The sequence below is a fragment of the Amphiura filiformis genome, chromosome 12, assembly GCF_039555335.1.
Source record: "Amphiura filiformis chromosome 12, Afil_fr2py, whole genome shotgun sequence".
Lineage (NCBI taxonomy): Eukaryota > Metazoa > Echinodermata > Ophiuroidea > Amphilepidida > Amphiuridae > Amphiura > Amphiura filiformis.
The window spans coordinates 63,901,835-63,917,322 of NC_092639.1; the positions used below are offsets into that span (position 1 = coordinate 63,901,835).

The 15,488-nt window shown below is 36.0% G+C and overlaps 1 protein-coding gene across 1 annotated transcript in view; it reads left to right on the forward strand.

Annotated features, from left to right (window-relative positions):
- LOC140167015 (uncharacterized) overlaps nucleotides 1-15,488 on the forward strand; it is a 99,227-nt gene that overhangs the window by 11,598 nt on the left and 72,141 nt on the right. The window contains exons 3-7 of the mRNA XM_072190493.1: nucleotides 117-208; nucleotides 1,808-1,951; nucleotides 3,008-3,103; nucleotides 11,729-11,923; nucleotides 13,353-13,433. Coding sequence (XP_072046594.1) covers nucleotides 117-208; nucleotides 1,808-1,951; nucleotides 3,008-3,103; nucleotides 11,729-11,923; nucleotides 13,353-13,433 — 608 coding nt within the window. The remainder of the gene's footprint in view (nucleotides 1-116; nucleotides 209-1,807; nucleotides 1,952-3,007; nucleotides 3,104-11,728; nucleotides 11,924-13,352; nucleotides 13,434-15,488) is intronic.

The window sequence follows — 15,488 nt, forward strand, 5'->3', positions numbered from 1 at the left end:
TGAGCTTAATAATCATTTACGCATACGGGTATATAGCTCTAGTTGTCCTAATTTGGCTTTACAGAGTCATACGTAACTTTTACCCACGCATATTAATGTTGTTTATATTATATCAGACCCAATGTGTGTAATTCGGGACGTTTCGGATTGAGGAGGGAATGCTGCCCAGGATGGATATTACAACCAAGACTACATAAATGTATTGTACGTAAGTATCGATCCACCTGTGATGTAATTAATACATTGTCTTCCTGAGGATGAAATCTCATGACAGACCTGTAGCCAATGGGTGTGGTGCACTACACGGCACCGCCCCTAATAGGGTGAACATGTTACAATGTCCCTAGATGGCCCAAATTAACAATTATGTTCTTGAGTTCTCATATGGTGATATTTTCATGCACTTTTGAGCAAATGCTAAAATTTAGCACAGTTGTAGAGTTTGATATGCTGAATTATTTTTAGCATGGGCTGGGCCAAGTGAAAGTTTTCAATATGAGCTGAATTTGTTGAGGGTTGGAAAATGCTTTATTATTTCCCTAATTTTTACCCTAAAATGTCATTATTAATATACTCGTAAGTGGTTATAACTGCAAAAGTAAATTGAGTACAAACTGCATATTTGCTATGGAGAATACACATCACATGAGTATTCTGTATTCACATTAAAATAAGATTCACTGTATTGATACCATATTTGGGGTAAAATCCCATATTTGTGGTGCATGATTGGCCCTGTATATTATACCATTTGACAGGAGATTACTACTTTGAGAATATTAGTGAAAGAGTTTGCTTACCCAGAGTGCTACCTTAATAGTCTTTCTGGGAGATGCCTTTGGGAACAATGAGTAATCGCCCATGTTAATATGTAGGTTCATCCCAGACTATGTACCCACATCTCCCATAGTATGAAGAAGTAGGCCAAAGAAAGGTGTCTCCATCATGAACAACAGGGCCAGATTTACCATTGGGCCAAATGTGCCCAGGTCCAGGGCCCCATAATTTAAGGTTCCCCAAAATTGTCCTATGTATCTTCCTTTTAAGCCAGAAAACACCATGTTTTGGACCAAAATATGGTAACATTGCGCAAAAAATTTGCTGTTTGCATGCACTGGCCCTTTATATAGCAAAAGTCACCTTCGTTTTGGGCTAAAATTGAAATTGAAATTTCTTTGCGCACTTCGTACGCCGCATGCTCGCCTCCCTCTCAATTTTAATGCTTCCATTGCCACTGTCGATCTTATAGGATATGTATTAAAAGTGCATATGCCTTCCTCATGTTTAGTTTGGAGACTCCAAATTTTGGCCTGGCCCAGGGCCCCCAAAAAGGTAAATCCGGCCCTGATCATGTACATTTTGCATGATTACTCCCAATTCCAGAATAATAAAAAAAATAATGTTTTTGAATTTAAAAAAATATTGTTTTGTTTTGCCAGATGAAATATAAGTGCAACCCTAATCATTTAGTTCAAATAAACTGGGAATGGGAGTTGTAATTCCATTATTCAATCAATTGTTGAATACCATAAGGGACAAGTTATATTTTGTCAGATTATTGTTTACATATTATTTTCTATATACCCTGTATTCAGCATGAGAAATGTCTTGCTGGAAATGTCTCACAGCAAGAAGTGTATATCTCTATTGGCCTTTTGTCAATTTTTCTCTCATTTGGATGAAATTACAATTACAACCAGATGTAGAATCATTGTTTTGAAACTTTCTAGCCTAAATCGATCATCGAGCAAGCAGATGGTTTTTTAATTTTGTAGGCCTACTTTTGTTTTTCATTTTCATGTCACAGCTGTATGTGATCGAGACTGTGGAGATGGGTTTTGTATGAAACCTAATGTGTGTTCTTGTCCTAATGGTGAGTTGTCTAAGTCAGGCTGCCCAAGAAGGAGCATGGTGCCTGGCGGAGTGGAAAGTAGATTGTCACCTTATGGGGGTAAGTCATCTATATAGAATCACTAGCAATTACCATCAGTGTTGCCAAAATGTCAGTGCCTGGCTGTTTGGCTGCTGCAAGAGCTCCTATGTAGCCCAACATTTAATTGATACACTTCAAGCACCCAATTTCTAAGATATGGGTGCACTTTAATTTAAAGCAAACTGCTTGAAATCACCATTGAGTATTATCACCTCCCGGGTATCACCTTTTCTGCTCTGTATAGTTTGTGTCATATGTTATTTGCACATTATTGACTTTATTTACATATTCTGTATTTATTTTATATTGTATTTACAAACCTTTGTAGTTGGGGCCACCTTAAAGCATTAATGGTGCAATTTCAATAAAGAATACAGATTCTTTTTTCCCACAAAATGTTATTTATTTCACTGATCACATTATGTCCCCTTTTAATTTTGAGCCCACAAATGAGGTAAAACAAAGAAAAGTGCTATTTCATTCCAGCGCTTATAATTATTGTTAATTTGTGTATTAGCTCGCCGATTGTTATTTATAAATATGACATATGAATAGCTATATACACATAGTAGTGTATATGTCACTGATTCAATGATACACATGCACGAGATGTGTCAGTCATCACTCGATCGGTGAACTTAAGACCAGAGATCTCCAGGTTTATTATTAAAACTGTTATTATTATTTTACTGTAATTAAAGCACTTCAGACTTAATCTTTAACATGGTAATTTAGCACACCATTGGGTATTAAAATCATGCAAAAAGTAGATATTTAAGAAACATTGAGGGTGTTGCTGTGGAGCAAATCACACATTTTGGCTTTAAATTAATATTTCCTATTGTGTTTTGTACCTCACATTGAGACCTTTACCAAAAGAATCTAATCCTCAAGTTTAGAGTTAAATCGCACCAACGAATATCACAGACCCCCGTATGAGAAATCACTGACCTGTCTTTGAAATCAGAGCGTCCTTGAATTACTGAGTGCCCCGAACTGATATGACTTATTGTGTGTGGTTGTTACTCCTCTGCCATTTACCACTGATTCCATTTTCCCTACATTTTGGTGTAGATTTATGTGAGCCAGCCTGTGAGAATGCAGGCCAATGTGGGAGTGGTGGTCGCTGTGTGTGTCCCTATGGATTCCTGGGCAGAACATGTCAAACAGGTAAATGGAGGTGGCCAAGATTCATCCCATTATGCAGGGATGGATTTGAATAATTTTTATATCAATATTGTTATGATCATTGAAAATTCATGTTGAATATTTCAGGAATTTATTTTGAGAAAAGACACGGTTTACAAAAAACATTTCAGTACTGGTTGGTAGATTTCTGAAAATGTATTTTGAAGTAAGGTAATGAAAAACAACCCCGTTTTACGGGTGGACTTTTCAAGTGGTCTTTCTGATTTTTTCCCTGGAGGCTAAAATTACCCTAAAATATCACGAAAAGGCAAAAGCTTGAAATGAATATTTGATGATTTTTTTGCAAACATATTTTGAAAATGTTCTGAATTTCAGTCAAAATCAATAAATTTTGGTCCCAAAATGGCTGATTTTGGCTAAAAGTAAAAAAAAAACCCAACCCAAAACAGGTATTATTTTTGTCACCTAAACCAGCTTTTTATATCCTTTTCAATAAAGTTGGTTGAGCTTGAACACAGTCAGTTCAAATAGTTTTCCTTTCAGTGCACTGCAAGTGCTAGGGAGAATGAAGTTTTATTTTATATTTATCTCGATTTATTAATATGATTTTTGTATGGTATTATCTTTGTTTAAACCAGGGGTGTCGATTTGTTGTAGAAAGTAGGAGAATTTAATATAGAAAAGTTGCAGTGCGTAGAACAATAGCTCCAGCGCATAAGAGCTTCGGGTCCAGGGACACATTTAATGGTCCGTCATGAAGAGGTGAAGCCCCTGAAAGGTGTTTGCATTTTACATGTACATAAGCTGAGATATGAAATGGTGCACACATTTTACCCATACTGTGATATGGAATCAGAATTAAATACAACATATTTTTGGCAAATATGATTTGTTTATAACCGTGCATTTCATTATTAACAATGAAAAGAGAATATCTTCATCAGAAGATTGAATTTTTTATTGTTTGAAAATACTAGGTCAGGAGAGACTTGCTTTTTTCATGCTTTAAATACTTCCTAACATTATAGTTTGTGCAAGTTGAAAGCAAGATTGTATCAAGTTTGTCTCAGTTTTAATTTAACTAAAGTAACATACACTAATAGAGGCTGATATGATACCATTTCATGGTTCAGCAAAAATCCTTCATCCAACTTGATATGGTGGGAGTGTTTCGGGTTTGGGAATACAATTTCATCTAGCATATGTGCATTATAATTTTAAGCTATACAGGGTGTGTTTGAAAGACTAACATAGTAAATTGTGATTTTTGAGATTTTAATTCCTGACCTAAACAAGATTAAATGAAAGCAATTGCGCAGCTTTCATATACTTTTTTAATTTTTTAATTATTACAGTCAATGCTCTGTACCTGAAGTACCAAGCATTAGTATTAGGGTGGTGCAATAATTTATGTGCACCTAGGGGAGGAGAATTATAGGGGCCCCCAAGATGTGTCGGTAGGCCAAAAAGAAGGGGAGGCCACTCATTTTTTGGCACTGTTTCGATATTATACCTTTAAAAGGTGTAGAAACATGTTAGGTACTCTCTAAATGTGAAAGAGTGAAAAACAGCTCAAAAAGAGTGGTTTTTCCACTCCTCCTTGGAGCTGTATGAGTGACCACTCCTTTTAGAGTGAAATTCACTCTTCAAAAGAGTGAGGAAATTCACTAAAAAAAAGAGTGAATAAAATCACTCTTTAGTGAGAGTGAATTTCACTCCAAAAGGAGTGGTCACTCATACAGCTCCAAAGAGGAGTGGAAAAACCACTCTTTGAGTTAATAGCTCTGAAATAAAAAAGTGAATGAGACTGACAAAAATAATCACAGAAATAGGCACAAAATGTTCATTCATTCATGTATTTTTGTGAGCAAAGGAATTACAACACAATAAGTGTTATTACATGTTAATTAAGATTAAAATGGTAATTTTGGCATGATTAAAAGCTTAGTGACGAGGACTATGGGCCTAGCATCACACATGCAGATAGGCGTGCTGCAGTATATAAACATGATAAATTAGAGACTGGTCAAAGATAACAGGCCTATGCTTTGGCCTGACCCTATAGCCTAAGCCTAGCTAGAGGCCTATAGTCCTCTGACTTTTGGCATCACACATGCAGATATAATGTGCTGCAGTATATAAACATGATAAATTAGAGACTGGTCAGAGATAACAGGCCTATGCTTTGGCCTGACCCTATAGCCTAAGCCTAGCTAGGTATGGCCTGGCCTTGCTGCATGTGATCCTGTGGCTACTGGTATGTATAGCATGACTAGCGCGCATCGGACTCGGAGATGTGATCGGGTACATACTAACAATAAAAAGGCTGACGAGTATAACAAACATTACAATTATTACACAAGTACACTCAATCATTTACAGGTTTATGAAGTAATACATGTACCAGCAGAGAAGATGAGAAGAAATCTTCTCTGGTACCAGGTATGCATAGCAGTGCATGAGTGTGCTACCGTAATGCCTGTCACGTCAGAACTCGCATTTTTTTAAAAATATATTATTTCTGTAAATGTCCAGCGCCGTCTGATTCACTTGATCATTAAGTTTTCAGGCATAGCGCCACACGCGGCCAAGATTTTCGGATTTCCTTTGTAAGTTAATCGGACCACCTGGATTTATACGGGATTTTTAAATCACAATGGAAGTATTGTGACCCGATTTTAACGTGCGCATTGGAAGAGCGTTTTCATTTACTTTCGATATAATTTCTGCGGTGTAAAGTCGTGGGTTCATCGCCACCGCCTTGGTGGTTCACCTTTATTAATGGGCGCGGTCACAGTACCTCTGTGAAAGTAATTACTCAGTTGGCAATTGCATGCGTAGTATGAGCAATTGAGGTCAATTATGTATTTGACGATGAGTAAAATTTCCTGGTTTTGAGGTTAGACCGGCGCGGGTATTTGAAGACACTTGAGACTGTGATGGCAGTCCTGGACGTGGGTGTTCTCAAGAGACTACCAGAGCGATGCATGCAACGCCGCATAAACTATATCTGAAGTCAACGTAAGTAAAATATATTGTTTTGTATATGTAATTAATTGGGGCCTAATTATGGCGAAATATTTAATTTGGAAATTTGGAAAGTTTCTTTTAGCATGTTTGATCTCAAACGTTTGTGTTGGAAAATTTTAACCAATTTTTGGAAAGGTAATTATTTGATTCATCAAGTTACCAATTCTTGAACTTGAAAGAATTTCCCACGTTCAAAGAAATGAATGGCTGGGAATATCCAAAATGTGGGTTGGAAGAAAAATTCAGCTAAAGAAATTGTAATTGAATGAATTAGAAAAAACGGTTTTGTGAGAATAGTTCTTCCCGTAAAATGTTGGGAGGCTATAATATCGTTGCTGTGTTTATATTATTGTTTGTATTATTTGTATATATGTAGGCCCTAATTTACAATCGTGAAATGAGAATTTACGACATTGAGAAATATTTATATAATTTCGGTGGATTGCGAAAGCAACTGTTTTGGAAAGAAAATGTATTGTTGTGCAAGTAAGGAAACAAAAGAGATGCACCTGTATGCAAATTAGATGGCGTCAGTGCCACGCCCTTGTTAATTAAATGGGGTTTAAAAGTGGTCGTGTGCATCAATTTAAAAATGAAAGTGCGTATTTTATTGTTTTGATATTTTGTATTAAAAATCTATTCAACTTTGCACGTATTTTCAAATTTTGGGTTGTTTGTTTGTTTATATTCCAGTCCATATTTTCATTTGAGGAACTGGATGGGTTAAGGGGTTTTCACCATATTTTCGTTTGCTACGGTTTACCAGCGACTGGAATCACTTTCACCACTTGAACTTCACCTCGCACACAACTTCATCAACAACAACGACCCGATCTTCAATTGGATATAGAACATCATTTTCTACCGGTTTATGAACTTTCGCGATCAGCGTTTGGCATTTTTACATCGTCATTTACGCATGAACTTATCGCGAATACATTATCGGTACCAATTCTTCGGATCAGCTTCAATTGAACGGCCGTGGGTTTGTGTATACTTTTGTGAGGTTGTGTATTATTAAACAGGTTTAAACATATTAATTTTGATATTTCAAAACACAGATAAATTGCAAAAACCTTAGATTATAAATCGGTCAAATCAATTTATATTAAATTTTGGAATTTCACTTTCAACATGGCGCTTGGTTGAAGCGAGCATTGATTGACCGTTACGTTTTGGAAACCACTTTTGATTAATCATACACTTGGACTTTATTGACATTTATTGTTGATCATTATTATTATTATTAAATTCAAATCTGAGTGGATGATTTTTAAATTCAAATCCAAATAGAATTTTATTGTGTCATATACTTAATATAACCACTGGTGTAATTGAAATAGATTATAATATTTTTTGTACTCGAATTATTTGTATTGGAGTTGGAATCAGGTTAAAAAAATAAAATAAATCTGATACATTTATTTATGATAGATTACGTATATACTTTGTCTGGAGTATTCATTGTATAGATCTAGTGTCTACCGCATCCCAATAACTTGCTTTTGTTTCAGTAATCCGGTCATTGTGATCTCCAATTCGGGTTTTGGTCACAATGCCGGACCGACAATGTGAATCAATGTGTTCAACAAATGAAGAAGCTTCATGGGTACAATTATCACCTTTGAGACAGTAACATCAGATTTTTAGTTGTCGATTACAATCTGCAATGATTCAACATATAAATAAAATAGTTCAAAGTATACTTACCAACGAAAATATTGGCTATTTCTTCGCCACACTGCTACTGACAACTCCACCGCCATTGCTGCAACGACTATTCGCCGAATGAATAATCACAATTTTTTCGTGGCTCTCAGCGTGAAAATCCGGCTTTCTGATTGGCTGTACGAACTGTGGATTCACTCCAAAAGAGTGATTGTAATTTCACTCTGAAATTGAGCGGTAATTTTGGATCACTCTGTAAGGAGTGAATCTACATTGACCGAGTAGAAGCTTTTTTTCACTCTAAAAGAACGACTAACCGCTCGAATAGAGTGAGAATGAAATCACTCCAAGTTCCGAGTGAAATTTTCACTCTTTTACATTTAGAGAGTAAACATTCCAATATATAAAACATCCTGCTCCCTTGTACTGAGCGTGCATCGCATGATTAGATTCCCCAAACTCTGGCATCTGTAAAAGGGAGTGGGCAAGATGTTTTGGAAAGTCAAATGGGGCCTAAGATTTTTTTGCATGACCATGAAAGGGGGAGGGGCAAGACATTTCTAGCAGACCATTTTGAGTATTCACCACCCATGGGTACACATAATAATTGTACAGCACCCAATTAGGCCTAAAAATTGTTTGATTGGTATAACAAAAAAAATTAGGGTAGGTAGGATTTTTTTTTTACTTTTAAAGCTGTATATTGCATTTGATAAAGGCCTTGGAACTTTTTTTTTTTTTTTTTTAAATTTAAGTTGGTTTTGGTGGTTTTTTTGGTTTTTTTGCAAAAAAAAAAAGTTGGGGCTGGGCCTACTTTTAGGGTCGGTCGGGTTACGCCAATCAGACAATTTTTTAGGCCTTACCATGATTGGTTCAATTCACATTATTTTCACTTGTGGATTATAACTCAAGAACAGAGTGGTCAATTTTCAAAATTCAAAAGATATTTTTTAGCTTGTTTATTACTTGATAACATAGGACCAATTCTGTTTCATTACAGCTTTAAAATACTCAAAATGTTTGAACATTACCGTTTATTCAGAGACACCCTGTATACCAGGGGATTTTCTGTGACACCCTGTATACCAAGGGATTTTCTGTAACCTGATAAGCATTAACAAGTGGGTGTGTTGATGTGACAAAAGTGGGTCAGTAAGGACAAAAATAAATGTTGTCTTTTGTCAGACTTGTTATTTATAGGACCTATGAGTGACAAACTCTCAAGCAAAGGAAACATATGTTGTGTTGGTTGACAACATGAGCTCAAAACATGCTATATGTGACATGATCTGGTTCATGGGGGCTAAAGGCAGCAAATTTGAAACCGAGATAAAGGCAAAAATATGCAGTAAAAAACAATAAAATACATAAGATATAATAATACACATCACAAAACCTCATAACTTTAGAACCAAGTATGCTAGACCTTTGGTGTTTTCAGTAATTGGTAGCCTTGTTAATACAAGGTAATAATTATAGTAACTCAATTTTCATGCCTCCTTTGGCCCCCATGGAGCAGATCGTGTCACATAAAAGGAGAGGGGCAGTGCAGTATGTTACATTACATTACATTGCATATATAATTTTTAAATGTTATATTGAAATGTGAAAAATTGCAAATGAAAATCGGTAAAATTACTGTGTGTTTCCTCACTTGCCATCACTAGTCATGTTCAGACGAACATAGAATTCTTGAGGATTGGCCATTCCTAAGTCAATCCCCGGGTTCTTGTCCACGCAACTTAATTGAACCCTGGAATCCTCAAGTTGACGTTAACTCTGGAATTACTGTGACCCATCTGAGGAGTACCAAATCAGGTTGAGCCATATTAAATATAATTTAACCAAGGTCATAGGTTAAGGGATGGGGTATGAACGTTTGGACAGTATTTATTGTGGGACATTACAGCACATCAGACATATCGAATTGCATTCTGAATACGAAGAATGTCCTTCTGATATCAAATGATTTTCATTTTTGAAATTCGCAATGTACGTAATAAACATTTTATGGCAAATGATTAAAAATTGATATTTTTGATATTTAACAGTCAGGTCTTTTTGGGAAAAAAATCCATATCTTCAATATGAAAGGTCAAAATTTTCAATTGATCATCGGCTTGTCCTCCCAGCTACATACACTCTAAGAATATATCATTAGATTTATAAAATTTACTTTGAGGATTGTTATATATCAAAAATGTGAAAAATATCAAATTTTAATAATTTGTCATAAAATTTGTATATATCGTGAATTTCAAAAAATGGAAATTATTTGATATCAGGAAGACGTTCTTCGTATTCAGAATGCAATTCGATATGTCTCACATGTCCCACAAAAAATACTGTCGAAACGCTTAAAACGCTCATTCCAGATCCCTTAAGCTCAGCACTCGAGAATTGCAAAATGAATCATTTACATGGTGGTAGCACATACTCATCAAGCACCACTCAAGAATCACTTGGGGAAATTGTGAAATCCCTTAATTTTCTAGACCCTCCCTCGGGTCCGTGGAGAACGACTGGTAATGTAGATTACATAGCATTAAAAATCAACCCAATACACCTCGGGTCCGTGGAGAACGACTGGTAATGTAGATTACATAGCATTAAAAATCAACCCAATACACGGACCCTCCCAGTCTGTAGGCAATTTGACTTCCAGCTCCCACAAACTGCTGGAATTAAGTTCACTTTTACGGATTTGGAGTCACGCAATCTTTCTATATACCACGTCCATGTTTTCACTACATTAACGTTTGTGTGAGCGACTAAACAACGATATTGGATCCGACCAATCAACGCAGCTTGGCAGCGGGATATTTGAAAAGGCTTCCCTAGCTAAATAATGTGCAAACATTTGCAAACCGCCGCGATAATGTACATAATATGGACAATAGGCCTAAGTCCGAGTCAGTGGTTGCCTTTTATTATTGCGCGTACCATGGGTCTATCAGACGCGTGCCACTTGAGCTCAATACCTCTCAGTTGTTGACAAGTGTCCCATCCGATCTTGCGTCACATCCCGCGGCATAGCTTTGTGCTACCATATTTGAATTGAAACTGGTGCGGGGCTTTCGTAATTGACATCGGAATCACCGTGCTTCGTTGAGCGAATATTTGGAAGTGAGATCTCTAACAGATTGGACCAGTCTCGGAATCAGCGCTCAATGGACTTTCGCGTTCACTTATAATCTGAGTATATTTCTATATTGCTGCATGGTTGACTGTGGTGGGTGTAATTAGTGGCGTCGATTTGTGGATGAAGAGGAATGGGTTTTGGCATTGAAGAAAATAAGGGGGGGGTGGCATTTTTTTTTCATAGGGCATTACGTAATTATTTATTGTTACATTATCCAGAGATGGAACCGAACCGAGACTGCATGGGGGCCAGTCTATTAATTTTCTTGTCTTGGGGATTAATTTTGGGGAAGGGAATCCTCAAGACTTGTTCACACGGTGGATTTCCCCAAGTTTTTGCTTGAGAACTGTGTTGCTTAAGCGAAAGCTCTCCGTATGGATGTACCAACTGTATAATAGAGTTAACATTTGCTTTGTATGAGGTGTAGAGCATCTGGTTTTATAGTGATATGTTTTCCCAAATGTTTTTTTGGTTTCAATGATATAATGATATTTTATAAACCATAATGCAGATGTCAAATGTAATCCCATGAACATTTCTTTTTCATCAATATGAAGTAGTTGGCTCCTTTCCATGGTTTAATTAATATCTATATATTTTTATTTATTTATTATTCCACCAATCTTGAGGTCCCCCCTCCCAATTACCCCCATCAAAATAAAAAATTGGGGAAAATGTCCATATTTTAGGTCAAAAGTGCTCAAATTTAGATAACTTTATGAACTTTAATGCCCCCAACATTTTCTTTCCCCACTAAAAATCCTGGTGCCACTACTGGTTGTCTAAACCTTGTCTAATTTTCTTAGATTATAGGACAGGTCCCTGTTACAGCAGTGCCTATGGGGGTGTATGCTCAGATGAAGTGACAGGTGTCTATTCTACCAAGACTCTGTGCTGCGCTACTGTTGGACAAGCTTGGGGGACTACATGTGAACCATGTAATGGTATGGCATGCCCTAAAGGATTTGTGGAACATATGAGAATACCAGGAGAATGTGTTGGTAAGTAGATGGGTCAAAAATATGTGGGTGATTATTTGTTGACACACTAAATAGGGGGATCACAAAATTATTAACACAATAATTTGTGCATCATGAAGCTTCCTTTTAAAATACAATTTAAAAATCGATAATTTAATTTTTTTTAACGAGTGTCAGGGGAGCTCTCCTGCGCCTTCAAAAAGCTCAGTAGTGATGTAAAAAAAAAAGAGCCCTGAAACCCACATCATTTTGCATTATTTATATTTGTTGTTGTGGGAGGGGATCATAAAATTATCAACTTCAGATGAGTGTTACAAAAATGACTCCGGTTACTGATTTATTTGTAACCGCCCTTCCAATCAAAAATGACAGCCACCTTAATAGAAAGGTGGGCATGAGATATGGGTGAAATGCAGTAGCAGAGGCAAAATTGTAAAATTTTGCAGTTTTAATACTAAAATGGGTCAAAATGAAGTTCATTTGGGCTTAACAAATCCCACCCTCTGATGAGCATGCTACTGCTAAGAAGGGAAGCATATTAGTCTCTCAGGTCTGGCAGATATATTGTCTTACATTTCAGTAAACAGGTGCTTTAGCTTTCCCAATTTCCATCTAAAATCTGGAAAGTGCTAATTTTCAAATTTGATGCAACTTAAATAGCTTTATTTTGAACAGAAATTGTGTCAAAACCATGAGTATATATTTTGGGTCTTTTTCATCATGGGAGGGGGATATTTATGAGTCACATGTCGACCCTGGTCAAAAATGTGTTTTACATGTTTCTAAAGAGGACATTTAGAGCTTTCAGAAACTGAAAACCCAGTGTTAATACAGCTTTTCTTTGTGAAGTTATGTCAATTTACTATCGCTGAAAACATTTTAAAACAAAAGAATTTGAACACTTTCTTTGCCAATATCATTAGCGACATCCAACTTATTCCTTTGATTCAAGGGGAATGAGTTGGATGTCACTATTGTTTTGAGATATTGGCAAACAGTGTTCAAATTCTTTTTTTATATTGTTTTCAGCTATTGATAAATTGCTCATAACTCGATAAACAGATGTCTGATTTTGATGGGGTTTGCATATATTGTAGCATTCGTAAACTGCCAGAAAATGATGTAAAAAACTTTAATTGAAAATTACCAACATGTGACTCATTCCCCTTGATTGTATCACATATATATTTTTTCAGGTTCAGTTTTCAGGGGATACATCCACCTTTACCTTAATGGCACCATTATGCTGGATTTGGGTGAACTTGTGGGGATGGGATGCATATGGGTGCAACACAAAACAGATATATCTTGAATGTCAACTTAATTCAGAGATAGTGATGACACAGATCATCAGCATAGTTAAGAAATCTACACTTGGAAGCTATTATTTTCACATTTTTGTATTTTTGTCATTAAAAAGATACATTATGTTTTTTATTCTTCACATTAGATATTGATGAATGCCTAGTTTTACCAGGTGTGTGCGGTGATGGGACATGTACTAATGAAATGGGATCATATACTTGCCAAGGTAAAGTATTCATTGACAATTGATTTGCGTAACCATGACAACCTAAAAATCATTAAAATTCAGATTTTGGCATTTTCAGGAAAATTATACATGCTAACAAACTGTACAAGTGGCAAACATAGAAGCAATCTAATACTAAAGACAAAATCTTACATTTGACATGAAATGTACGACTGTACGTAATACTTTTATTTTTTATGCAAGATAGATTGCCAAATTTATAAACCATTGCATAGTTTATAATTATGTAGACCTAAACCTTAGCCATCTTCAGTCATTTTGCAAAGTAAGTATAAATTACGCTTCTTGGTTATTTGGTGGGGCGGTTCATTTAATCTTGTGACTTGCAAAGTTTTCTCTCAATTAAGTTTTTCAATTGAGCTGTTCAGATAAACGCTTGATCTGAGGGATGATGTGCAGCTCCAGTGAATACTTTTTTCTGTGTGAGAAATCCTAAGACCAGAGTTTGTTTAAAATATGTTTCCCACTGTGTGCTAAAACACAATCAATTAACTATTTTCAAGCTAAAAATGATCTTTAATAAAATTCAGTCTTGGAATTACGAACTTTCAGAATAACTGCCTTTTGTATTAGTGAACCTTTAAAATATGAGATAACTTGTTGTAAAATTGTTAGGAAGTTGTCAGGCTCAAATGCTGATTAGTCTGCTTTTCACCAGTTGATTTTGTTGATAATGTTGGTATAGTTAATCTGTGTATAAAGCTTACAGCAGAAAGGGATATGATGAGGGGGAAATGTACCAATGGACTAAATCCACAGCAGCTGAAAGGAGTATCCCATCATGCATTGCAGTATATCTGCATGCTCCATAGCAAATGTATACAAATAATGAACAAGAGCCTCTTAGATATTGAGAGCTATGGATAGTTTCACAATACTTCAAGAATCGTATTTTTTTCAAACAAAAGTCTAAGCTTCCCTGATTTAAGCTTGTAATTGAAAGTTGAAGTGAGAGATTTTGTGTACATTTGCTATAACATGTTTAGTTCTATGATGGTACTGTAAAGCATAATAGGATACTCCCTTTAGCTGCTGTGGACTAAATCAGTTGAAGTCCATAGCATCCCCTATGGAAGACATGACCTTAATGTCCCACACAGGGAGTGTGAATTTCAAATGCTTGTGACCTGAATGGGTAATTTCATTTGAAACCTGTACTCCCTATGTGTGAGATTAAAATCACATCTTCCATATGGGGTGTATGGATTTCAACTGGAATACCCCAATCAAAGGTTGAGTGACAGTGAATTAGACATCTTTAACTTGTTTTGTTGTTGAAAGGGATTTAGTCATATGTATCACTGTTGTTCATCCACATTTTTAAGTTTGCTAGATTTAGGGGATGTGCAATAATTATGAGCCCTGACAGGAGGATGAAGTTGGGGAGTGGAAAGCAATTTTCGGCCAATCAAAAGTTGGTGGAGAAAGCGATTTTTGACACACCCTTTGGAAATTTTATTGGGGAGGTCATAATTATTGCACATCTCCATTGTGTTTCGTGAAATATCTTGACTCCCACTCATTGTTTTAATAATAGAATGTTGGGGTATAAAATAGTGGGTGCTGGGTGCTCAACATTATGTGGGATGATGGTTTACATATACATGTGGGTGGTGTCACACATTTCAAAATATGAGTGAAAAAGTGTGAAATTAAACTGACACCTTCCTTTAGTTAAAAAAGAAAGTAAAACTGTTTTTGTGATGTACTCATTTCAATAAATTATAGAACAAATTAAAGAGATGACATATCAAATAAATCTCTTTATGATATCTGAAATAATAATCAATCTTCCTATTACCATGTGTTATATTGTTTTCTACCCTGATGTGGTAGTGATGTAAGTGCATACTAAATTAGGCGCAGCTTTGAATTGCTAGCGTTTGCTTAAAATTCTGATGCATACACGCGTATGCTTAATGACGCCATATACATAGATGCACATGTGCAACAGCTGCCTCAACACATTGCTGTCACTACTATATCAGGGAGAAAAATGGTACATCACCGTTATGTTTGTAGGTTAATATTTCA